The following is a 24,583-nucleotide window of genomic DNA, read 5'->3' on the forward strand; positions in this document are numbered from 1 at the left end:
TATTTGAAACTTTTTAACTCGACGATTAAAATCACGAGTAACGGCATAGAAGTTGAGAAGTGAAAAAGAGAGAAAAGAAGAAAATAAAAAAATGATAATACTCGCCTGATCTGCGCTTGAACTGCCATTGACTGTGAACTCCGTATATCGATAGAGAATAATAAATTAGGCGCGTTACGTCCGCATAAACTTGAACTTAACGTTCGACGTTTCAAAACACTCTGAATATTTAAATGGAAATCGATGTGTGATTGTGTCCAATTGTGAATAATTCGATGCCCGTCTCGATCGTTTTCGTGGAAGCTAGATTTTTATAAGAGAAAGAGAGAAAAAAAAGAAAAAAAAAAAGACAATTCCTCGAATGAGATTCCCTCGACGATCGCGGAGATCGGACATAGAGGCGAGAAGGGAAAATTTTTAATCGACCGTTCGTTTCGAACCCCGTCGCGAACGCGCGAGAAACGTACAATCGTGTGTATGAAAACAATTGTGTTCCGAGGCGATTCTACAGAGTTTAAATATACCGTCGATCCTTTACGTCGATGTAAGAGAAGCACGAATCAGCGTGGAGGCCGAGGTGCTACGCTGTGACTGTATTTATAAGAAGGTAGCATATTATATAGATTCCATGGATATATCGTAAATAGAAGAAATGGTAAAGTACGATGGGAAGTCTCTCTTGTTCATGTAGAGCTTTTACGCCCGCAAAGGCCCAACACATGTAATCCATCCATACAGTAGCAATGGTCAACGCGGAACCTCGCAGGCTGAATATTAAATTACCAACCATTTTCTCGCGACGCGTTAATTTCTCATAATTCACGTTCCTTGCGATAGAACAATTTTCGCAGCCAATAATTGATTTCACTCGTAGGATATTTCAAGGTATCGAAATTTGATTGATTCAAAGGGGCATGTGCAATGCTAATCGTTAGATCGTTAAAAGGATTCAGTCTAATATTCAGCTAGAGGCCGCGAGCACCCGAAAATAAAAAAAAAATCAATGTTTTCCATTGGTAGCACTAGTCGAACTCGCATCTCAGTGTACAGACGTTAAGATAAACATTTCGCGATGTCATTTCTCTTTTTAGAATCCCCGTAGCATAGCCATATTCGCAGTCCCCAGGTGTATCAGTGTGTACGATATTATTGTTCGCGACCCGTTTTCCATTTTCACGCGTACACCCCCCTCGCCATTTCGACCACCATCCCGTGTGATCAACGACCGTGGTTAATTAATCAATTAATCGTGCCAAGTGTACGTAAGCAACGCGACGGGCAGTCGCAGTTCCGAGGAGATTTCAGTGAACCTCTCTCGCCATGTGCAATTTAACGAGCCGAGAAAGGGGAGAGCGAGAAACGGCGCGGATTCGATGTTAATTAAAAAGTTTCCGCGACGTTGTTCATTTACGTAGCAGAGTGCCGCGCGATACGATAGTCAATTACGTATTAACCACGCGATTAAACGTGTCCGTTGCCAAATGACTCCCCTTTTAGGGATAGCACGCCTCGTAAACGAGATCCAGAGTATAAGCTCGAAGACGTGGGTCGGTCCCCTCCCCAAAAAAAGTCGAACGAAAAGAAACAAACAAACAGTGTAGCTGATTCGAGTGCCTCTACTTTACGCGGATATATATATAAATATATATACGCATTTCATATTTTTCTGGACACGAACGACGGTTTCTCGGAAAGTGTATTCACCCCCGTTATCTTCCGGCTTATGCTTCCCCTAAAAACGTTACCAAATGGCGTCCGCGCGTCGTCTAAGACGAGGCGAACCGAGGCGAGACGATTGATAGAGACGGTGTTACGATATCGATGTGAAAGCAAGTGAAACAGATCGCGTCTCGTTCCGATGGTGTTCTCATATCACAGAGCGCAGTATTTTCTCAACGAGTAAGCCTTCGAGCAAACGATTCGCGCGCTCTGATTTTTCTATGTTAAGTAACAGACAATATATGTATATTATACGTAAGTACATCTATGTATTGATATGTGTCTCTGTTTAAGAGAATAGCTGTGGAGAAGGTGAGCACCATTTTGTACGCGTGGTGATTATAGGAATATCGTGTGACTTATCAGCATTCGTCCCAGGCATAAAGAAAACTTTGTTGATCAATTGCTATCTCTGAACTTAATATGAAACGAACGATCCCAAATTTCGTCGAAACCATTCCGTTAGACTACTTCGCTTATCTTTCTTTACACGATACCGCATAATATCGCAGAAATCTTCAAAAGAGAATGGGTTACGAACTAGAGGAATCTGTGTTCTCAATCAGGCTACACGTACTATTAATTAGAAATAGAACAGCGTATTTATATAATTTGATATAATAAGTAAGGTATAATAAACTAATATTAGAAAAATGTCGGAAAAGGGTTCGGGCGTATTCGAAGGAAACGAAACCCGCGTTGATTCAATTATCGCGCTGATTATTTTAAAACACCTGGCGCCACCTTACAGAGAGCGCTCAAACTGTTCGCGCATCGTTACTGATCGACTACTGGCGCCATCTCTCCACAAAGTGCTCAAACTGGTCGCACATCGTTATCGATAGCGAAGTGAACCATCGAAAAATTGGCGCCATCTCTTTAGAGATGAGTGAAACTGAACCTCGATTAGTTCGTATGCTTTGCGCAGAGATGGCGCCACCAGTCGATCAGTAGTTCACTTCGCTGTCGATAACGATGTGCGACCAGTTTGAGCACTTTTCGAAGAGATGGCGCCACGGTTACTATAAACAAACTTTTTAGAAGATGCAAAAGTGCAACGGTGATTGCAATGACTGTGCGCGCACAATTGTGTCCCCAGTGGCTTCATAAATAATACGTATATTTATCTATAACCCTATGATTAAAGAATACATATTTATTTATTGTACAATGACCAATCGTTTACGAAGGCCCAAAAATGTCCCTAGTACCTGGCGCGAGGATATCGCGCCAAATTAATCAGTCATGGCGTTGAATGAACACAAGTAGAAGCCAACGTCTGTTGTATTTTTCAATGGAACTTTTGTAATTTCTTATCAGATGTAACGAAATAATTTGGAAAGTAGTGTTTGATATCCGCTTATTTAATTGTACATAATATATTTCCGTAAATAAACATGGATCAAGAAAGCTGTTCGGTAACGTGTTCCGTTACAATCGAATGGACCAATTCCCAAGGTACTATGTTAAAGAAGACGAATCATCGAACGGCCACGTTGCGCTTAATCCGCAATAATTTCCGTGAAATGTTTGTCGAGGTACGCGCGGAGAAATCGAATCAAACGACGAAGCTATCGCTGAAATCTATATCGGTTTTTAATAAATTCATGGCTGAAGGGAAAGCCTCTATTAAGTTCAAGGAGGAACACTGTACGCTCTTCTTATCGAATGCCCCGACATCTCAGCTGATCAGTTTTTTAAAGACGATATACATCAAGATCTCAAACGAGTCGGAACGAGCAGGAAAAATGACGTTAAAGGAGAAACTACTTTCTAATCAGTCGTTCGGTGGTCATCAGGAAATCAGTCCAGCGACAAGTACCGAAGTGAACAAAGCTAAAGAAAAGGCCATCAGCGTGTCACGCGCTACAATCACAACTCCGTCCCCTAGTGCTTCTAAGAAGAGAAAGCGGGTGGATGAAAACAAATTGAGTTTACCTAGTGCGAAAAAATTGTACGAGAATCCAACAGTGGGTCAAATGACAGAGGAACAAAGTAGGATTTTAGAGGCAGTATTAAGCGGGAAGAATATCTTTTTCACTGGCAGCGCGGGTACTGGAAAGTCGTATCTGTTGAGAAGAATAATAGCGGCCCTTCCTCCAGAGGTCACAATGGCCACAGCAAGTACAGGAGTAGCAGCGTGTCACATCGGTGGGATAACTTTACATCAGTTTGCGGGGATCGGATTAGGAACCGCTAATCTAGACAGATGCTATCAAATGGCTTCTCGCAATTCGTCTGCTTCAATGTGGAGAAAAACTAAGCATTTGATTATAGATGAAATTTCTATGGTGGATGGAGAGTATTTCGATAAGATTGAAGCTGTCGCCAGACATATTCGTAGAAACGAAAGGCCATTTGGTGGAATACAATTAATATTGTGCGGTGACTTTTTTCAACTACCACCGGTCTCTTCAAGGGACAAGAAGGCACAGTTCTGTTTCGAAAGTAGTGCATGGGAGAAATGTGTTCACTTCAATTACGAACTGCAAATTGTCCACAGACAGAAAGATTCTGAGTTTGTACAGATTTTAAATAACATTAGAATAGGTAGAGTGACTGATGAAATTGCTGAGAAATTGAAAGCAACGGCTAAGCAAAAAATAGAAGACAATGGTATTTTAGCAACAAGACTTTGTTCCCATGTGAACGAAGCTGAGGAAATTAACGAGTTTCAACTAAATGAATTGAAAAGCGAATCTAAGGTTTACACTGCTCAAGATTCTGATCCATCGATGACTACAACATTGAATCAACAGTTGACCGTCCCTGATAAATTAATACTGAAAATAGGTGCTCAAGTAATGTTGCTTAAGAATATAAATCTATCTACTGGTCTAGTAAATGGAGCAAGAGGTGTAATTGTTAAGTTCGCAGACAATGTACCGGTAGTTCAATTTAAATCTGGCATTCAGTATCATGCAAAGCTGGAAAAATGGAGTTTAAAGACAAACTTAGGCACCATAGTGCACAGGAAACAGGTTCCATTAAAATTAGCATGGGCCTTTTCCATTCATAAAAGCCAAGGATTAACTTTAGACTGTGTCGAAATGTGCCTTACAAGAGTTTTTAATGCTGGACAGTCGTACGTCGCTCTTTCAAGGGCTCAAAGCTTAGAATCTTTAAGAGTTTTAGACTTTAATAATCAACAGGTGTGGGCTCATCCAGCTGTGCTTATGTTTTACAAAAAATTTAGGCGGAACTTGCAAGAAATGGAAATGATTCCACTAGGAAAGAAAAAAAGAATCTGATTAGATAAATATTCTAGTTCAAAATTAAGAACTATTATTAGAGAAATTTTTTTTAATAGTTTATTAAAAAAAAAGGTACAATTGTCATAACAAAGCATAGACACATTTCATTTTCCCCCATTTTTTTTTACAAATATAACAAAGTTATGCATTTAGTACTCACACATTTAATAATCGTCAACAGTTATCTCTATCGGTGGTATATAACGCCATGTGTGTCCAGCATTTATCAATTCCGAGCATAGCACCGGCGTATTCGGGGCTGATTCTTTGCTGTTGCATTGAATATCTATTTTATATTGTCCAGCTGTAAAGAACACTACGCGACATTCGTGATAAACTCTTCCGTATTCCTGTAGCTAGAAATAAAAAAAACAACGTCGTTGCGATGATAATGCAAAATTGTTATTATCGAGTTTTAATTAACATTTTAGTGTCGATAACATAATTTACCGCTGGAAGCATGACTTTGTTAGCGCCAGCGATGGATAATCTCGTCTCTAATTGATAATTATTCACTCCATTATGATGATCTTGGTAAAAGTTGACAGACAGCGTTAGATCACTCAATGGATGTTCCAAAGCATTACATATTCCTATTCCAATACTAACGCATTCCCCTAAATTACACGTAAGTTCATCTTGCGCCTTAACAATAGTATCGTTTATTTTAATCTCTGGAAAACGCGCGTAATGAGCAATTTCAGCATAAGAAAGTTATCAGGGGAGAATTACTTGTGTAATGATTATTTAAACATACCCCACTGTAAAGGACTCATCCTAACGAGATCTAACATATCCTGGGTCAGTGTAATGCCGGAAAGTGTCGCTTTCCCGATCGATTCTGTGCCCAATAATTGCCAACGTAAATCAACTAATGAGGCAATATGTTCAGAACAAACTTTCTGAAGTTCTCTGATATCACCAGCCCCATTTAACTGTTAATAAAATACGAAGAAATATGTTTACGTTCCATTTTCATAGAGTACGCAAGAATCATTATTACCATGGACAATTTATTAAGCGGGCACCGATCGACTGGCACAGGAATTCTACAAGGTTCTTTACCCTCCATGTAAATACATTTAGTTTGCGTGTAATGCAATTCCATTTCGTGATTAGTCATATTCGTTAAATCGAGTACGAGATAAAATTGCGATGGCCTGAAAGAACATACGTGTATCTATATTAAGTACGACCAATCGACATCTCTATTCGTTATATCGTATTTTTGTTACCACTTACGTCTCTGCCGGAAGTACATCCCAACTTGTAATTTGTACACTAGGCAACATCTCGATGGTTATAAAGACCGACGAAATACGACAGTAGCCTGCTATTAGGCCCGCACCACCTGAATACTTTATTTTTAATTGCCCTTCGACAACATTTGAAGTATGCAACGGAACAGCAAGCTTTGATAAGCGAGAACTGGCCAAGGAAGAATGTCCGGAAAGGGAACTTAAACCTGACCTGAACGAGGAAGTTAGCTCGGATTGTCTCTTTGTATGTGACGGAGAACTTAATCTAGATGGTAACGAACTGTGCCCTGAATGAGACATTAGACTGCTCGGTTGACTGAGATATGTACTGCTACTAATATCTAAAACATATTCAAAACATGGAAAGATTAATTAAGCCATGATTTTTATTTAAAAAACAAAAAAAACTATCGAACTCAGTTCTTGCTAATATTACCATTTCGGGACGTAGATACTATAAAATCCGTAGCCGCATATAAATATAATGTAAGACTCGCATTAGCGCCAGGTTGTAATGGCAATTGTGCCATTAAATTTTCATCGCTCCATTTAAATATTTTACTTTCGGTTACCGCGTCTAACGTTGATTGCACTGATAATTCGATCGTTTCAATAGGAACTTGGCCGCTATTTGTAATTGTTACAGTACATTCCGCGCTAAAACGTTGAAATGACTATATAAAAATCGAAAGAATGATGTAACTGACGTAACGCTCATTTAAATTACAATTTACCTTTCCCCGCCGTATAGCGATATACTTGCACTAGTTACTATATTGTCCCCAGAGCTGAAACTCGCAGTTTGAGGTAAACTTGTAGTTACTTCTATCCTCGGTAATGCTGGGACTACTTCGACTGTATACTGAGAATGAACCATCCCTTCCATGTATCTTAATCTACAGTTCGATTTCACTCCTAAAGTGTGCGTACTAAATCCAAGAATTTCTAAATCTCCAACTTCTTTAGGCCTGCCCGCTAATGTTACCGCGATTGGGCCTGACTCGGCAGGAAGCGTAATACTTTCGGGAATTGATTCAAATACTATGCCGTTTGTAAGAAGTCTCATATTGGATACGTGAAGTTCGAACGGCAAGGGATTAATGAGTTGCATCGATACCTCACAGATATCACCCTCTACCCACAAGTAATCTGTGATAATTTATATTATTGTAACGTAACTGTTGTACATTTAATTTTATGGGCCAATATTCATATTAATGACATGTGAACATACCAACTTTACTCTTAGATATATTCTTCCTTTCTAACGATCCAAAATTAATTGGTGTAAATAAAAATGGGCCGTGATCTTCCTTGACTCTTTCGATCTTTTGCGGCTGAAGGTGTGGTTGCATATTTTTTAAAACGAACGATTTGGTTTTCGGAATATTAGTCAAGTTCGCAGGTGGTATGACCGTGCCAGAGTCTAAAACCTATCGGAAAAAATTGTACTCTCAACGCGGTTGTAACATTCTCTCTTAAAACTTACAAGAGGTACCGGAGCGCCTTCGCACTGCTGGGACACGCTTTGAAGTTGCAAAGCGGTTTCTTTACGTTCATTGGGGCTTAAATAATTGTACATCGTTTGAAGTAAAAATGTCATGTGTCTCGTTGCCAATGCTGGATTGCCCATACGATTAGCGGCGGTAACGAGTTCATTTATCACTTGAATTTGAATAACCGGCCAACCTCTATGATTCTCTATAGAAACAAACTTTTCCATAATGTTTATGCTTTATAGCGCGATGTTGTATGTTATTCTATATAGAAAAAAATAAATTACCGGGAGACATGTCTATAGGATCTAAAGACAATTTAAATCCAGAGGTAGCTTGCAGCATTAAATTGTAACACTGTTGCCAATCTGTATTAGGATTATTTTGAGACACATGCCTTGTTGCAGCTAATCTTAAGCAAAACGATGCTTTTCTTACAAAGCCAAAGCTTGTATATAAATCTGATAATGTAGTAAATCGATCAATCTAAAATGTTGCATATAATTACTTGTCGTTATTACACTATTCAGTAAATAGTTTCAGTGGAATTACATACTTTTTCTTGCTCACTCAATGGCAAATTTATAAGTATGACATTATTTAAATACGAAGCAGCTTGTAAAGTACAGTTTTGTTCAATTGAAATTCTTGTAGCTTTAAAGCTAGCTTCTGTCTCAATTATTCCAGCGTACTGATATTTACTGTAATGAACTATAGCCTCGCGATACTTTTTGGATATTTCTTCAGGTAATAAAATATGTGGCATTGTACTTTTCACCACCTCTATAGCTGGTGGTGTTGGTAAAATAGTTACAGCTTGTGAACCCCTTCTAAATATAGTAATAAACTATTGCTTTTCTTCTATGAAGTATAAAACTTGCACATCTTAAGAGTATCGGTAACGATGCGTACATACCTCTGCTTACCTGGACTTCCTTCTTGCAGGGAAGAGTTTCTTTGTAATGGAAGACTTCTACACATATTCGGATACAACACTAAAGCAGATGCCGCGCACAGACCCTCGAAAGCTGCTCCTAGCCAGAGCCAATCATTTACAGCTTGCAGTACACTAGCCGCAGAATTATAATTACTCAGAGCATCTGCTGGAAGTCCAGCTTGAAGGCACAAATCCCCCAAATGTTTTGTCATCCGACCCACGCATCGTTTTCTATTATTTCTAGACTCTAGGTCTAGTCCAATAAAATCTTTTTTCTCAAAAGGCGCTAACAGAAGAGAGACCCTATCTATTTTTTCTCTCGACCTTTCTAATCTCTTGGATTCTAGAATCCAAAATAGAGAATTGAGGCACTCCGTGACGTGAACTTCTAAGTCAGGGCACGTCTCGTCGGTATAGAATACAGCTCTAGTCTTGAAATTCGATGGCGTACTAAATGACGTTGGTGGTTCGTGTACATTATTCGACTCGAGTGGCCCAAAAAGTATAGCGCGCGAATCGTACAACGTTGCAGTGTATTTTACCTTCAACGTTTCATGTATTCTACATAGCTCGTTCAGTTCTGTTTGATTGTCGTATTTGCCAAAAGTGATCAGCCCCAACAATCTTCTATGGGTTTGGAAATCTCCCCAATCGTTATTTTCAACTGGATGCTCCCTAACGAATCTGGCAAGGATTTCACGTGTTCCACCGGTAGAATCGGCCACTGTAAATCTGCTGCCCGCTTTAATTATGCGTTCACATAACCTAGTAACAGTTTTTTGTTTGATTTGCGTACCAATCGGTCTCAAAAGTAGAAGTAACGCCGCATGATCGTGAGCAGTTTGCTCGTAATCAGGATGAGACATCTTGTTGTCGGGTACCGGACTCGACAGGATAACACTGATAGCCGAGCGCATTTATGTCACTCCACTAACTAATGGTACTTTACGGTACCTGGGTTCACATAAATGGTAATCTTTTCTACGACGAAACAGGCACGTAAGAAATCTTGAAGACGGCAATTAAATTCTGCGTTCATCATACTAATATACGTAATGTTATTCCTCGATTGGATAATTCTTGTACTGCAGCAGTAGCAGAAACGACAAATAAACCAAAACTGTCACGTTTGAAACAGATCAAATGCGCGTGCGTGACAAGAAGTTATCATATGGTATCGTGTGCCATTGAGCGAGAGAAGATAACTTCCTATTAGAACGTTTAAAAGTGGCTCGATGATAAGGATATATCGGGTACAAGAAAATATGTAAGGGGACGAAGGTATTAAAATTGACAGTTTTCCATTTTTAGGCGTCTACATTTTCTCGAAATCTGTATACATATATTATCTTAAATAGCTATGTGTAACTTACATATATTATACAAGATTTTGGCACACATTGACAAACAAGAACAGCATGAAACAGTTTGCTTTTTCTCGGAATAGTAACTTTATAAAATGCCAGGTATAACAAAGTATATATGCCAAAGTATATATGCTATTGTAAAGAAAAAAACAATAGAAATTTAGAAATAAAATGATATAGGAAAGTATGGTAATTTAAAAAATGTACACAAACATATATGTACATACAAAATAGCACACAAATAAGCGCAGTCATTTAAAAAACATTTGTCGGCTTCAAGTCTTTATATATATATTATAAGAGATATTTTTATAAATAATTATATACGAACAAAGTTTATGAGGGGATAACAAGTGATATATATATATATTTTCTAATTGAACAACAAAGGGTATACCCTAAACCTAACTACACATACAATAATAAATAGTAATTATATGGCAAAATGACCAAATATAAGCCCATTAGATATTTAGTAAATATTAATATTATGCAAATTTAAAAATTCGATCTGATGGCATTAACATATAAAGAATGATAAAACGGTTCTATTAGTTTTGGTTAGTTGTTTAGTTAAAAAAAAATAAGTCAACATCTATAAAAATATTAATTAGAATGTTGTGTCAATACTTTCAATATAAACACAGTACCATACCTGGTTTATGTATGATTATTCTGTTGATTGCAAAATATTGGGAATGACAAGTATATAGACCTTCAAAAAATTAAAAAATATATAATTGATTTGTAAGGAAGGTATTTTAAACATCTGGCACGGAATGGTCCATCAACGTTTTCAGTAAACTGTTATTCATTCTGAGAGAGAAAAATTTCAGTAGGAAATATGTATCATAAAGTTAAAGAGTAATATGAATTATTGACAAAAACATACCTTTTAATCATATGCTCATAAATGTACGATGGAATAATCGTTACCGTGATTACATCTCCGCCTTTCTCGATCTCTGCTGTAATTTCTTTGTCCTTTAGACCTACAACATTCTAAACCATTTCGCGAAATGTGATTTATCAAGCTTATATCACTTACGCGAGATATCTATATTTTATAAATGAAAGCAAACCTTTCCGTTTATTTCTAGTATTTGATGATCGGTTAAAAGTCCATTTCTTGCAGCCGAAGAATCTTTAACTAAGGCAATTATCTTTCCATTTTTAAATTGAAATCCAATGTATCCCATACTGTCTTTGTGCATTGTTACTGTGCGTTCGAATGGTCTGAAATATCGATGAAATTTAATGAAAATTATCGGGGCATAAATTTCATTTGTTTACAATTTTCTTCGAATTAGATAACTACTAACCTGTCCCTTACTACGACCTTAATCCCATTAATCTCAGCATTTCGTAACATTTTATGAACTTGTTCCATTGTATATCCAGCAACAGAGACCTCGTTAATACTCAATATTTGATCACCAAACCGTAATCCTGCTAGTGCAGCAGGTGAATTTTGCCTTACCAGGCATACAAAAATGCCATTGTTTACAGCATGTACTCTCAAGCCAATTTTTCCATCTTTATCTTTGCATAATATTAACTACAATAAGAACATAATAATATCATAAATGCCATACTTTTTTAGCATATTGTCATGTTGATGCATATTTTATAGCAAAGGTATATATGCAAAGTTATGACTGATTACTTACCTCTCTTATGCCATTAGTAACTTGTGCTCTTTGTAATCCTAGCGATTGGCCAGACAGTGGTGCAACCATACCTGCTAAAGGACCCGAGGTTGCAGGCACGCTTACTGCCATCTAAAATTCAATTTCATATTTAGCAAGTTATCAAGATCATAGATGTTATATTGTACTACTTACAGTACGATTGGCAATAGAATATTCAGGCATATTTTGTGCTATTACTTCTTCTGTAAGTTCCAAACCCATATATTCTCCTAACATGGGATACAAAGTACTAGAAAGAGAATTATAAGCAGGTGCAGATGGTTCAATTTGTTGAGGCATTGCAGGTGGAGCATTATACTCTGACTGGGCTTGCAGTTGGGCCTATAAATGTGATATAAATGAATATTAAGTGTCATATGTATTATATATGTATATTAATATTGATAACTGCATAGTGGTACAGAAGTTACCTTCATCATATGGTCCACCTTCATGTCTTCTAACGTTGGATATAGAGACATTTTGTACAGATTTTTCTGGAATAAAATGCACCTACATTTGTAACTTATGCTTCAAGGAAGTGTTTCTTTGCGATTGTAAAATATTATTTGGTTGCAAAGGAAGAAAACAAACAGAGATATTAAATTATTTATTATAATTTATAAAACAAAAATATTATCGATGAAATAGGAATAGTTGCATGTATAACATACAAAATAAGGAAAATGTTCAGAGATAATATCTATTATATTGTATTCCAACTGATGGTCGTCTGCATACCGATGCGATGAATGTGCTGGATATCTGAGATCAAGTATAAGCGCAACTACTTGCAAAGTATTTCGTGTATTTACCTTTGTAAAGTAATCAATATAACGCGGTCGTTGCACTCTAATATTTAAATTTTTTTTATTTCAGGTTACACTACTTTGTGCAAGATACGATGTCACGCGCTTTAAACGTCACCAAAGATACGTGAAGTATCACCGATAAACCACAAACAATGAACAAAACAGTCTTCCTAGTGAGTAATGTTCACGGATCTTTAGGACTGGACATGGCATAGGTTTACTGCTTCTATGATGAAATGAATCCTGCTTGTTACAATCGAGAAAAAACCATTTGCAGCATCTAAACGAACTCTGAGGTACTGTATTCTACACGATGCGATTACCTACCGCAAAAGATGACGCCACGAGTTCTGCGCTAGTTTACCTTGCTGTCGATAATATTATGCAACCAGTTTGAGTCCTCCTTGCAGAGATGGCGAAACAGGAATTAGAATAAAATTTATAAAATTCACTTTATTAGATGGACCAGAGTACTCTCTGTTCTGTTAGAGAAATTTATTAATTGGTAAGCGTATTGGATATAATACAACGTTACGCAAGTAGATGATTGGATACATATTACTCTTACATACCTGCACGCGGAACTCTGTTCGTTTCAACCGCCAATTACCTTTTGCGTTGTTTCGAACCCGCGGGAAACAGGCTTGGTTTCAAAAGTTCACTCGTAAAACTTTTCAGAAGGAAATCTTAATTCCAACTCACAAATTTGCACGTACAAATTCGAAATATTAATTGATTGCTTCGCAGAATGCCTTTGAGGAAATCGTAACTTTGTGAAATAACGATATCAAAAGCTCCGCTACGCGATAAATATACAACTAATCTCTCTCTCTTTCTGCATTTAAATTGAAGATAATGTATTTGTAAACTTTACAAATGAAACAAAGTTTAGTCACGAATATTAAAAGAATCCCGATAATTCATAGAAAGAGCGGCGAGGAAAAGTTATTGGAGTGATTTTATCAATTGGGGCGGTCGAAGAGGAAGCGGAAACCGCATAAAACGTGGCGATTGGCTTCAACTTCGTTGACAAGTTAAAGAAGGAATGGAGCCAAAGTGGGGGGGAGAAATAGAATGCAGTAGGGGAATAGCGGGTCGTCGGCTAATACGTAGGTAGTATTCAGTGGTGAGGCCTCCGTGCGAGCTGTGGTGAACCAACAGGTGTTTCGAGCTTGGCACTCGCGGTACCGGTTCCCTTCATTTTCTAATAGTGCTTTTAGACCGGTGCCTTTCACTGACGAATATATACGTTGAATTGTCTCGCGGTACACTTGTCGAAGGAAACGTAACATGATGTCGGAGACCGTTGTGACGATGGACGGTTCCAGCAACAACGCGAGCAACAATCCACGACAGGTGCCCACCGCAAAGGCAGAACCGGTTCAACCAAACCCTCTAACAAACATTACGCTGAACGTGCCCTACTTCTCCACGATACCCGGGATCATTAAGCTCCTACAGGTGGTAAGTATGATGCGTTTGGAATCATTGTTCTTGTAATCATTAATTTACCTAGGTGAAGTTCGTTCCTTAACGATATTTAGAATTTGTTCGCGTCACTCAATGATCGATTATAATTTTATAAATAACACTGTGCATTCTCTCATCAGATGACTAAAATGCGAACAGTACGAATAAAGGTATCGTTAAATCGATTTGTAGAAGCGATTCAGCTCGTCGATGTCGTTCGTTGATTTCCCCCTAAGAACTGATTAATTATTATAATATTACGTAATCGATCTCAAAGTACATTTATCTTGACAAAAATAGAATCGCACGCATTAGCAGACGTTGTGTACATGTTTTTTTCCATACCTCAAGGATATGGTATACATGTACACACATGGTATGTACATATACGCGGTTACACGGCGCAGCGAAATACGAACGGCTCGCTCATTTAAGCAAGGTTTTACTTTTCACGATCTCTCGTTAATCCTATTAGATTTTGGCAAACATTCATCATTGTTTCTGGCGCTTCGATCATCACATCTTTTACGCGGCATTGTTATTTTAAACGCGCGCGTCCCTCGTACCGTACTCGTTTCCCGTGCGGTGCAGCGAAAGAGGTTTTTCTTCTGTTTTTTTTTTTTTTTTCTGTTTCGTACGAAAAAGCAAACGAGTTACACACGTAGCACTGAACCGTGTGCGTAGCTTGCACCGTGACGTTGAACCTGCAACGGCATAACCACCTAACGGTAGTCTTCTTACGGAACGATTAACGAACTATCCTCATGGAACAGGCGCGGGGTAGTTCGTATTTAAGGAATTCGGATATCAACTGTTAATATCGTAAACGTGTACCGTTAAGATGTTTTGCTTTCTCCACCGGAGTGTGATATCTCCCGTCGAAATTGACGGTGTATACCGTTAACCGATCAGCATCGGTAAGCGTCGGTTGCTCCGGTTCACGCACGTGCAATCGGAGACACACCCGTCGACGTTTTCCCCGTTTACACACGCATGTAAATAAAATCGCGCGCCTCTACTACTTTTTTATGCTCCAAATAACACCGCTCACATACGCGGCCTGTATTCAACAACGTGCACACCAACGAAGAGCTAAATTTACCTTCTCCACCATTGCAAAATATATCGCGCCATGGCTCGACTTTGAATAAACTCTTAACGAGAACGCGCAGGAAGAACCAACATCTCCGAGTGTAACAGTGTCGTTTAACGTACGCGCAAAAGTGGAAAGGCTATCTGGCGCGATAAATCCCGACGGTGACTCTGCAGCAATCCGATCGCATTACCGACAGACAGAAATTAAATACACCACGCAGCTCCGCGAGACTTTTGCCGTCCTCGAATCGTATCCGTCGATACAGAGGGTGGGCACTATTGATCGCGCATCCGCGTGCAACGTAACACACGTCATGAATCCTATATAATTAACGTCTTACGATCGTTACGCGTTGACAACTCCTAAATACCTCCCCGCGATAGACGCTACTGTACGCGCAACAATCGTACAACCGATGGCGAGCTTCGTGGAACCGTCCGCAGGATAGATTTCTTATAACGTCACGCACCGAAATTACAAATATCAATGATACATCGAAGCGGTGGAACCGGTTCCACCTGAGGATGACGATCGTTTGGTGATCGACCGAAAAAAGTTGGAACGATTCCCGGCCAGTGGCATAGTTCCGATGCGCCTGACACACGTCCCTACAAACTAGACGTACGCTCGATGACCATACATGTTCATCCTGATGACCGGGACCATACGTGGCGTCCCACATACTCGGAGTTCCATCCTACTGCCATACGTTGGAGTAGCAGCAACGGTATCGTAGCGACTCATTAGGAATTCCAGCTGTCCTTGACCTTTTCTCCGCAATTTTCGTTCGTACCGCCGATCGATCCACCGTTACGAGAAAAGGAAGAATTCTCTACGTATCGCTAATAAGTCATTCGAACCGTCGTCTCATCGAAACTTCGCGTGTCTCTCTTCCTCTCTCTTTCTCTCTCTCTCTCTCCGCGTGGTCACGCGGAAGTATCGCAACGCGATGCGTAACAGCGTATTCCGCGCAATAAATAGCACCGCGTTCGGCATCGTCTTATCGAGACCTTATCTTTTCGTAAGCTTGTTGTTCGATTTACGTACAAGATACTACGTAGGCGAACCGAATCGCCGGAATCTTCGGCTGCAACGATCATCGGCTGGCTCTTGTTGATACGTTATTATGTCCACCTAGCATAATGCGATCGCTATGTATCGTGTCATTCACGTGCGTCATATTTATTCTCGTATACATGCCTATAGAGTCGCGATATAAGTTGTAATCTCACGTTACGGGTATACGTTACTCGCGAACAGAATGAATCCAGCATTTTTCAAGGTTACCGTTTGGTACACGCTGTCCAAGCGTGTCTTACTTAGGCTCGCTTTTCTAAGTGGTCTCGTTGGATACCGATAAACGGGGAATCGAATTCTATTCTCGTAGTACCGATTCTATTTCGCGCCTTTGTAACGCGTCGAACAACAGGAGCGTGAAAGAGCGAAGCAATGAAAGAGATCTGGCTCCCCTCGTATCGCGCAGGTACTTCTCACAACAGTCAAGACGAATGGGAGCGGATGGTCTCGTTCGAAGGGTTAATTTCGGTCAGGGTAATAATAATACGCGCGCGTACAGCAATTCTCTTCGATGACGCGTGAGAAGAAAACGAGCGAAAAGGCAGCGCTGTGCAAAAGCCTCGAGTGCCACCGATGCTCTGGCTAACCTCGCGCGTATACACGTTTCCGTGCTCCATTTTTATCGAACGGTCTGTTCTCGCTACGTTTTTCAACGATCTCGACGAATATTCGTCACGACACACATACGTTAATTGGCCAGGGTATATAGTGCAAGCGACGCAGAATAATTACGCAATGGCAGCGCGTTACGACGGTTGCGGTATCACAGGGTCCACGATGATTCCTGTGGCGTGTAGGCTGCCCGCCGAGCATATCGGTTGATGCAACAAGTTATACACCTCGCTAATTGTACGCAAGTACCACGCTTACGTGTATACCTTAGAGGCAAGGACAAACCGCGCCTCATAAAGCGGACATACTGGGGATGTGTCCAAGTCGGATGACTATTGTCTTTCTTTCCTTTTTCTTCCAGAAAGTACCGCCAGCCGATTAGATTACATTGTGCTCGTTTTTATCAAGCCGATATTCTCATCATTTTACTAGACAGCCGCTAATTAAACACGATAATATCCGTGAAACGTGCAAGCTCGTTGCAATCGCGTTGCTCTGTCCAACCTCCTAGGAGCATTACTCTTACGTTAACACCACGTGGGTGGACGCTTGTGCAAATGATCCACGTATTTGAAAAGCAACGAGCGGCTCGGGTTATTAGTCACCGAGCTCGTCTTCTCATAATAGAATCGCGCGAATCGATAAAACTTGTGAATGGCCGATGTTACTCGCGCGCGCGAGCAACAAACCAATATCTAACGATCGCGCGGCGGGCAGAACGCGAGTTTTATGTAATCGTTCGCAGGATTGAGGCCGATACTCGGAGTCGAAACGTACGCGCTTTGACTTAAGCTCAGTCTTATTTCGCGCGATTTGCATCGCTAATTGCGCGGCTGTTCCTATAAAAAGCGCGGTGTATTTCATCGCGATTACGCGACGTGCGTCACTTTGCTGGAAACGCGCAATCGTTCGGTAAATCATAATGTCGCGGAAATTTCGATTCGTCGATAAAGGAAAAGAGGTTTCCCTCGCGTTTCGTTCTCGAGGACTCGCGACACACGGCGAAGTAGTTCGGTTCCAGATATAGTTGGCCAATTCGAACGAGCGAAACCAGCATGGAACCGATCGACGTTTCGTTTTCTTATGACTCGCCGCTTCCGGTGTCGTTACGAAGGTTGTCACGACGGAAGACGGAGATTGCTCGCTCGTCCGATTTTACTACATTTACTACGAGCGACGAGACGAGCCGTGCTTGCGAAACGAAAGCGGCCGATCTCGCCTCCTCGTGTTGATTGTAATATAATTATTTCTGGAGAGCCGAGATAAAACGAGGAGCGTCTCGTAGTCATCGCTGTTTTAAGGAGTGCAATTGCGTCACCGCCTCGAAGTAACCGTATCGTTGTTAGGGTATAGTAGTGAGTAACAAGTTTCTCGTATCGGTAAGTGACGACGATTCGCTCGAATTATCAGTAAATACAGTCCAGACGATTATCATTAACACGTAAGTGGCTCGATACGTATTGGCGTTGCACAAATGGGACAGCTTGTCTGTCCGCGTCAATTAAATTTTTTAACTTCAATTTGAATTGTGAAACGAGAAAGGCTTGATGAGCTCACGTGAGTGCGTACCGATCACGGCTGCCGATCTTTACGAAAACAGCCTCGTTAATCTCGATCAATTGGCACTGGCAGATGGAAACTGCCAGAGTTTTGCAAATTATCGGTGTAGGCTGTAACTGCCAACCGGTTATTGTCGGTAATCGCGTACGAATCGCGTATGTGGGTCGTACGCGGTTTCCCTTCGCGTTATGCCTTATCTGCGCGTCTTGTATTCGCGTGTCCGCGTAGTTCCCTCGGCTTCGGCCGTGTAAGCTGTTTCATACGCTCGCAGACGGCCACGATCGCGTTACACACGCGCGTGGATAAATATCCCTCCGCTGCATCTTTCGCATCCGTTCAACTTAATATATTCTGTTATCTCGATAGTATTTACTTGGTCGAAGTTATCTGACCCTTGGCTGCCGGCGACCGGGTGCCCACTTCAAGCACCGCTATCTAGTAACATTCCAATAAATCTTGTCGTCGTTCGCCAAACACCATGAGCGATCGTCTCGACGTTGAAAACTTGGATCTCGGACGGCCGTCGCTAATTTTAGAGCCGATCCGCTGCCTTGATCATTTTCATCGCTCCACATTGTCTAAGTAGCACCCACGCCTCGGTTCTGTTAATGGTTCGTTATACCTACGTGCCGTGACTCTCTCGCGAACGCTATAATCGTGGTATTAACGGAAACAGGTAAACGGCAGGCGAGGTCTATGGATACGGTCACTCGTTATGTTCCAGTTCGCCGCGCATCAATTCCATATCTACATGCTTACGACCAGCTCGAGTGAATGGGATTAAGACGCGAGCCTAACGGCCGCATCGTTGTTACGACATCGCTAATGTTACGTACGTGGATCGGAGCTGGTGCATCAGCGGCGACGCGCAAATCATTCCCACCATTAATAATGTCGAATCCCGACCTATATTTCCCGCGCGGCACCGGCTACTTAATCCTCCATGAAGTTATTTTAGTAGCCGCCATTACACATTTAGTCTCGCTCGCCGCGAATTGCCGGCCGCTCGAGCCAACCAGCGTGGCCTGGACGCTTGGTGCTCGACAAACCGTGTTCTGAAATGCTCGTAGCGTCGCTCGGGACACCGTGTCGGAGCGGCGATACTTAACTAGTCGCACGGATAATCGATATTAGACATTCCTAGCCGAACGTTTATCGCGGTCGACGACGTTTTCAAACGGTGAAAGTGAAATTCTTCCTTCGCCACACACACTCCCGGCGTTCCAATCCTTCGCACTTTCGCGCCCGTTCACCCTTTCCACGCATTCCGGTGCACACTCGCGCATTATACGCAGTCACATTTAAATTTCATTAGACCGCTGTTCGCGCGCCGTTTCGCGAACACACGCACGACACTCCTGTAACACGGTGAGCCGAGGACACGGCGCGAAAATTCCTGCTGCCCTTCTACGGCACGGTCTCTACTCGCGGCTCGAGAAATTTGAGGACGCGGAATAAACTGGCAGCTGACGGATACTCGTCCCGCGATATCTAAACGATAAGAGGAGCAACGAGGTAAATTTATGGAATAAATCTTGCACCTGTTCCTTCATGCACGCGCGCTCGATTCCATGGGACGTAGAAAAGTTTGATCGATACCGGGGAACGCTCGACTTAACTCCTCGTAACCTCGCGATACCCCAGACTAAACGGTGATAAAGCGAAACGGGATGGTAGGAAATGGGGTTACGCGATCGCTCGGCTGGACGTTGGTCGACGAAAATATCGAAAATGTGGAACGCGTGAAGATCGATCGCGAGACGCAACGAGAACTGGGTTGTTTGGTCGGCGAGCACGTGTTCCTGGAATACCCGTGGGCGTTCGTCCACCGAGACGTTGTCGCGAAACACGCGAGACTACCAGATTCGCCTCTAGCAGGGTTTCGAGAAAGGATCGAGGCTTACGAAGCCGACACCTTACTCGTAGGCTACTCCTCCGCTCGATTGATTTCCGACGACTTTGTCATCTGCCTCACGGAGGAGGCGAAACGCCAGATATTGCGTCGAAACAAGAATATCAGCGACGTTATCTTAGGCAAAGCTGTTGGCAAAGTGATAAAAACAGCGAAACCGTGGAAATCTTTTGGCGGCGGCTCGGAAGTGGAGGAAACCTTTGTGAGAAACACAAGACAATTCTTTGAGATAGAGATCGTACTACCAGGAAAGTTCTTGGGCTCTTCTAGGACCTTGAGCGATAGAAATACGAATGGTTCCAGGGACAGTTACACGGAGCTCGTAAACGTCGACGAAAAATTCGAGAACGTCGTCAAGAAATGCATCTGCAGATCCGTGCAGACTTGCATGCAGCCTAGAGAAACGTTCGTTCAGACGTATCCTGGCTATCCCAGAAACGCGTGGACGCAGTACGCGTACGAAGACTGTTTGAACGAACCTGTCGTCGACGAAGATTCCGAAGGAGGAGGAAGATCGAACGAGGAATTGGAACGGAGTGACGACGATCAGTCGCAAGGGAAAGAGACTGCTCTTAGCAAGGAAGACGATGAAAAATCGCCGGAGAAGACCCCTTTGCAATTGTTCCTGGAAGCTCGTTCGCAGGAAATGATCGATACGATTCAATACAACGCAGCTATGAATCTCCACGTAGACGACATTGAAAATTTATCTCGATCAGGTCGTGGAATCGAAGCGTCATCCAAGGCGGTCACGTTTCGCGAGCAGGTATCGCTCGTCGATTTTAATTTCACAACAGGTAAATCCGTATCGGACGTCTCTTTCCATCACCAATTCACGGAATACATAGCGATCGCATACGTCACCGCTTCTAATTCAATGTCGAGGAACGAATCTCCGAACTTGGGCGAATTTCAAGCCAGGGTGCTTCTTTGGAGGTTGAACGATCCGCTACGTCCACGGGTTGCGCTTCAGGATCACAGAGAAGTGTATTCCGTCTGTTTCTTCAATGATCGTCTCGTAATAGGCGGCTGCTCCACCGGCCAAGTAGTCGTTTGGAACGCCAGGGAGTATCTCTGCAACGATCGTAATGGTAAACGTGTGAAACCTGGGAGCGGATCGGTGTTACGACCAATTATTGTCTCGGATAAACACCGGTCTCATTGCCTGCCTGTTCGAAAAATTCGATGGATACCAGCCAAGTACAGAATAGAGCCAAATGGAAAGCTGACAAAATCGTCCGCTTCCTGTAGCGTACAGTTTCTAACCGTTTCCGAGGACGGCACCGTGGCCGTTTGGAATCTTTCTCCCGATTTCGACTTTCTCAGCTGGGACGGCGAGCTGTTCCAGCCGATGCTTCGTTTAACAATTCGTTCTCCGGACGAGCGCTCGCGAAACGTTAGCCCTTTGTGCTTGTGTCTGCCGTCGATCAACTTTCTTCGCGAATGCGATGAAACTTTGGGGGGCGCGAGCAAGTTAGACTCGAGGAAGGAGGACTACCTGAGAAGCTTGTGGATCGGTTGCGCGGAGGGGTTGATAAAGTGCAGATGGGAAGAGCGATCGGTGGAGGTGAAATCAGCGGAGACGGTAGACTGCGAGGTCCTGAGCTGCTCGTACGTACACGATGGTCCCGTTACGGGTATTACACGATCGCCGCATCTCGAGGACATCCTGTTGACAGTCGGTGGTCAAGTGTTTGCCGTTTGGAATGACGGCTACATGGATTCTCCGCTGTTTCGAAGAAAAACTTTCTCCCGGTACACGGCTTGTTGCTGGGCCAATGAACCCGGAGTGTTTCTGCTTGGCAGCCAAGACGGGAGCCTTGAAATGTGGGATATAAAGAACGAACCGAATCAGCCAATATTCTCGCAGCTCGTGTCGTCGAAATCGATTGCACACTTGGCTTTGTTCGAGTCGTCCGTGTTTGATATCGGAGGCTCGAGGATGATCGGGGTGGGTGATGGCGACGGAGTGTTTCGCGGGTTCAGGGAGCCAGAGATCGTTCGAGGGGAGGATATCGTCGAGAGGATGGATTGGTTCGAGGAATACGCGTGGAGGGAATTGCGGCGGAAAAAAGTGTTCGCCAATTGGCAGAACGATTTTCTAGCCAACGACCCGGCGGCGATAGCGAAAAGATCGGCTAGGCGTGACGAGGCGCGTAGGAGAGAAGCGGAGGATGCGAGGGAAAGGTATCGACGGGAACAAGAAGCGCGTCTGAGATCGAAAGCAGTGAAAAGGATGCGCGGTGCTCCGGTTCCGAAAGACGTCGCGTGGAAATCGAAGGAATTCGACAGAATGAGGGGAACGCTTTTGGATAAGAAGCGTTTAGTTCCGTCTGAAATCGAAGCGAAGAGGCTGCCGCTTGTCGTTTACAAAACAGAACGGAACGCGAAATTGGAGAAAGCTCGAGATACGATAGCACGTCGCGACCTGTACTTTTCGAACGCGTTGCGCGTACAGTTCCCTGAACTGTTCGAAACGAACTCGGAGGTTGAAAGGTCCGAGAGACCGATGGAAATCGAAAGATCAATTAACGATTACTTAGAGAAATTTGCCGAAGTACGACGTAGAGCCAACGAAGCGCTAGGAAACAATTGTCCATAGTCGTTGTGCGTTCGTATTATCACTCTAACAAGTAGAAATGTAAATGAAAATGTTGATGAAATGCTCGGGGGAGATGTGGTTAAATTCCACGTGTGTTTTAATTTGTTTCAGGGTCTTGGTATAATATGCATGGCATGCGCCTCACCGGCATACGTAGGTGCTAGCCACTGGTTCTTGTTCGTCGCTGTAACAGCTTTCATCGCCACCGTGCTCTGGTGTTTCATTTATTTGCTATCGATTCGAGAGGCGCTCAAGTTACCCATCAACTGGATTCTGACGGTAAACACTTAGGATCTTAACACGTGCAATCGCTCACGATTTCGCAGTCGTAAATCTATTTGATATTTACGAGGCATTTTTAATCGCAGGAACTTTTGAACACGGCGATATTCGGTGTACTTTACATGATTGCCTTCATAGCGCAACTGTCCTTGTGGAGCGCGGTGCACGGATCATCCACGGCTAGGAATATTGCAGCGGGGGTAAGGATAAACTAATTTTATCAAGCTATACTGAACTGTACACTAAATAGAATAATAAGATTAAACCTTCTCCTTTGTATTTCCATAGGTATTTGGAATCCTGAACACGCTGGCGTACGCAGCCGGAGCCTATTTCTTGCTGGTCGAATGGCGAAGCAGCAATACGCAGTGAAGATGAGCAGAGGTACTTGAAAAAATGCTAGGTACCTGAAGAGCACCTACGACGAAGCTACCACACTCGGGCTCTCCCGATAGCTCGTTCTACGTCCAACAACGAGATCGTACAAGAGGTCTTCTGGATCGAAGCTAGTCCAACGTGGCCCCTGCCGGAATGTGCCCGATCAATGTGTCGTAGCTTAATGTAACGATAAGAAGGGACTCTGCAACTAACGTGCCTTAAAAATTAGTCGATCGATCGTCCGATCGCGCGGTTCGATCGCGTCCATCCGTGGTACCAGCAATCTGGAACCGCGCGATCCTGCATCGGCGGAAGTTTGCGACTACGGTTTACTGGGATCACGCTCGTCTTGAACGATTAAAAAAAACAGAAACAAAAAAGAAAGCAGACAAGCATACAGGTTGGCGCTAGCCTAGGACGAACTGTTGCGCCGCGCTGAAGAGACGCCAACGATCCTCGACAACTCCGTTTCGGCGAGCATCGTGGACTTTCTTCGTCGCGCGGCTCTTCAATTTTCTTATCGTACAAACAGCTTCATCGGCAATGAAAATGCCGAGGAGGAAGTAATGGTCGGCTTTTTAAATGTTCAATCGCTCTCGAGGTCGATGAAGTCCATATTGGATGTCGATCTTCCAAATTTTAAGCAATCGAATCGGTCACACCTTTGGCCTTTAATATCTGCACACATACCTTGCGCGCCGCTTTCCCGTCCAATTTACTTTTTTAACCGTACCTTTTTCGCACTACCGCGACTTTTTATTTATATCTATGTATACACCCACTAGATATATACGTCTATATATATACATACATACATATCTATTTTATATAGGTAATATATTTGCACAAAGCGAATGCAGTACATTGTTTTACCTTTCCTCCTTTTTTTTCTTTTTTTTTCGTACTTTCTTCACTCTCTCATAAAGGACAGCTATGTAAGTAGCATTCGTCGATGCGACTACTCGTTACTACGCGAATGCATGTTTTTTGAATACATTGTACTTTTTCTGTACACATTACCATTGAAATATATGTTCGTTTTCGATATTGTCTTTTAGA

The 24,583-nt window shown here is 42.3% G+C and overlaps 5 protein-coding genes across 5 annotated transcripts; 3 read left to right on the forward strand and 2 right to left on the reverse strand.

The window, feature by feature from the left end:
- The first annotated feature begins 3,025 nt into the window (after positions 1-3,025).
- Pif1 (Pif1 DNA helicase) lies at positions 3,026-5,056 on the forward strand. The gene has a single exon (XM_076909536.1). The coding sequence runs from the start codon at positions 3,117-3,119 to the stop codon at positions 4,968-4,970; it is 1,854 nt and encodes a 617-aa protein (XP_076765651.1). The 5' UTR covers positions 3,026-3,116; the 3' UTR covers positions 4,971-5,056.
- An 81-nt stretch (positions 5,057-5,137) lies between these two features.
- Positions 5,138-9,824, reverse strand: Brun (trafficking protein particle complex subunit brun). The gene is made up of 12 exons (XM_076909535.1): positions 8,645-9,824; positions 8,285-8,558; positions 8,016-8,214; positions 7,722-7,933; positions 7,467-7,665; positions 6,967-7,381; positions 6,669-6,889; positions 6,216-6,573; positions 5,977-6,133; positions 5,731-5,908; positions 5,424-5,647; positions 5,138-5,329 (listed from the first exon to the last, which is right to left on the reverse strand). The coding sequence occupies exons 1-12, from the start codon at positions 9,580-9,582 to the stop codon at positions 5,138-5,140; spliced, it is 3,567 nt and encodes a 1,188-aa protein (XP_076765650.1). The 5' UTR covers positions 9,583-9,824.
- Positions 9,825-9,962: 138 nt separating this feature from the next.
- LOC143426066 (syntenin-1) lies at positions 9,963-12,777 on the reverse strand. The gene is made up of 8 exons (XM_076899193.1): positions 12,539-12,777; positions 12,155-12,220; positions 11,877-12,065; positions 11,703-11,813; positions 11,355-11,590; positions 11,115-11,268; positions 10,925-11,034; positions 9,963-10,848 (listed from the first exon to the last, which is right to left on the reverse strand). Exons 2-8 carry the CDS (start codon positions 12,203-12,205, stop codon positions 10,794-10,796), a joined length of 906 nt encoding a protein of 301 aa, XP_076755308.1. The 5' UTR covers positions 12,206-12,220; positions 12,539-12,777; the 3' UTR covers positions 9,963-10,793.
- Positions 12,778-13,628: 851 nt separating this feature from the next.
- On the forward strand, positions 13,629-24,569 carry LOC143427410 (plasmolipin). Its single transcript, XM_076901525.1, has 4 exons — positions 13,629-13,999; positions 22,976-23,143; positions 23,233-23,346; positions 23,435-24,569. The coding sequence occupies exons 1-4, from the start codon at positions 13,826-13,828 to the stop codon at positions 23,516-23,518; spliced, it is 540 nt and encodes a 179-aa protein (XP_076757640.1). The 5' UTR covers positions 13,629-13,825; the 3' UTR covers positions 23,519-24,569.
- Positions 19,926-22,966, forward strand: LOC143427296 (dynein axonemal intermediate chain 3). Its single transcript, XM_076901280.1, has one exon. The coding sequence runs from the start codon at positions 20,021-20,023 to the stop codon at positions 22,862-22,864; it is 2,844 nt and encodes a 947-aa protein (XP_076757395.1). The 5' UTR covers positions 19,926-20,020; the 3' UTR covers positions 22,865-22,966.
- Positions 24,570-24,583: the final 14 nt, after the last annotated feature.

Source organism: Xylocopa sonorina, chromosome 1 (genome assembly GCF_050948175.1).
Source record: "Xylocopa sonorina isolate GNS202 chromosome 1, iyXylSono1_principal, whole genome shotgun sequence".
Lineage (NCBI taxonomy): Eukaryota > Metazoa > Arthropoda > Insecta > Hymenoptera > Apidae > Xylocopa > Xylocopa sonorina.

Coding starts and splice junctions, on each gene's coding strand:
- Pif1 (XM_076909536.1), top strand. CDS start 3,117: ATGGATCAAGAAAGCTGTTCGGTAACGTGTTCCGTTACAATCGAATGG.
- Brun (XM_076909535.1), bottom strand. CDS start 9,582: ATGCGCTCGGCTATCAGTGTTATCCTGTCGAGTCCGGTACCCGACAAC. Junction 8,215..8,284: donor CATTGAGTGAGCAAGAAAAA/GTATGTAATTCC, acceptor GCAACATTTTAG/ATTGATCGATTTACTACATT. Junction 5,648..5,730: donor GATGAGTCCTTTACAGTGGG/GTATGTTTAAAT, acceptor CGCGTTTTCCAG/AGATTAAAATAAACGATACT.
- LOC143426066 (XM_076899193.1), bottom strand. CDS start 12,205: ATGTCTCTATATCCAACGTTAGAAGACATGAAGGTGGACCATATGATG. Junction 11,814..11,876: donor ATTCTATTGCCAATCGTACT/GTAAGTAGTACA, acceptor ATTGAATTTTAG/ATGGCAGTAAGCGTGCCTGC. Junction 11,035..11,114: donor TACTAGAAATAAACGGAAAG/GTTTGCTTTCAT, acceptor GAAATGGTTTAG/AATGTTGTAGGTCTAAAGGA.
- LOC143427410 (XM_076901525.1), top strand. CDS start 13,826: ATGATGTCGGAGACCGTTGTGACGATGGACGGTTCCAGCAACAACGCG. Junction 14,000..22,975: donor TCATTAAGCTCCTACAGGTG/GTAAGTATGATG, acceptor AATTTGTTTCAG/GGTCTTGGTATAATATGCAT. Junction 23,347..23,434: donor CTAGGAATATTGCAGCGGGG/GTAAGGATAAAC, acceptor GTATTTCCATAG/GTATTTGGAATCCTGAACAC.
- LOC143427296 (XM_076901280.1), top strand. CDS start 20,021: ATGGTAGGAAATGGGGTTACGCGATCGCTCGGCTGGACGTTGGTCGAC.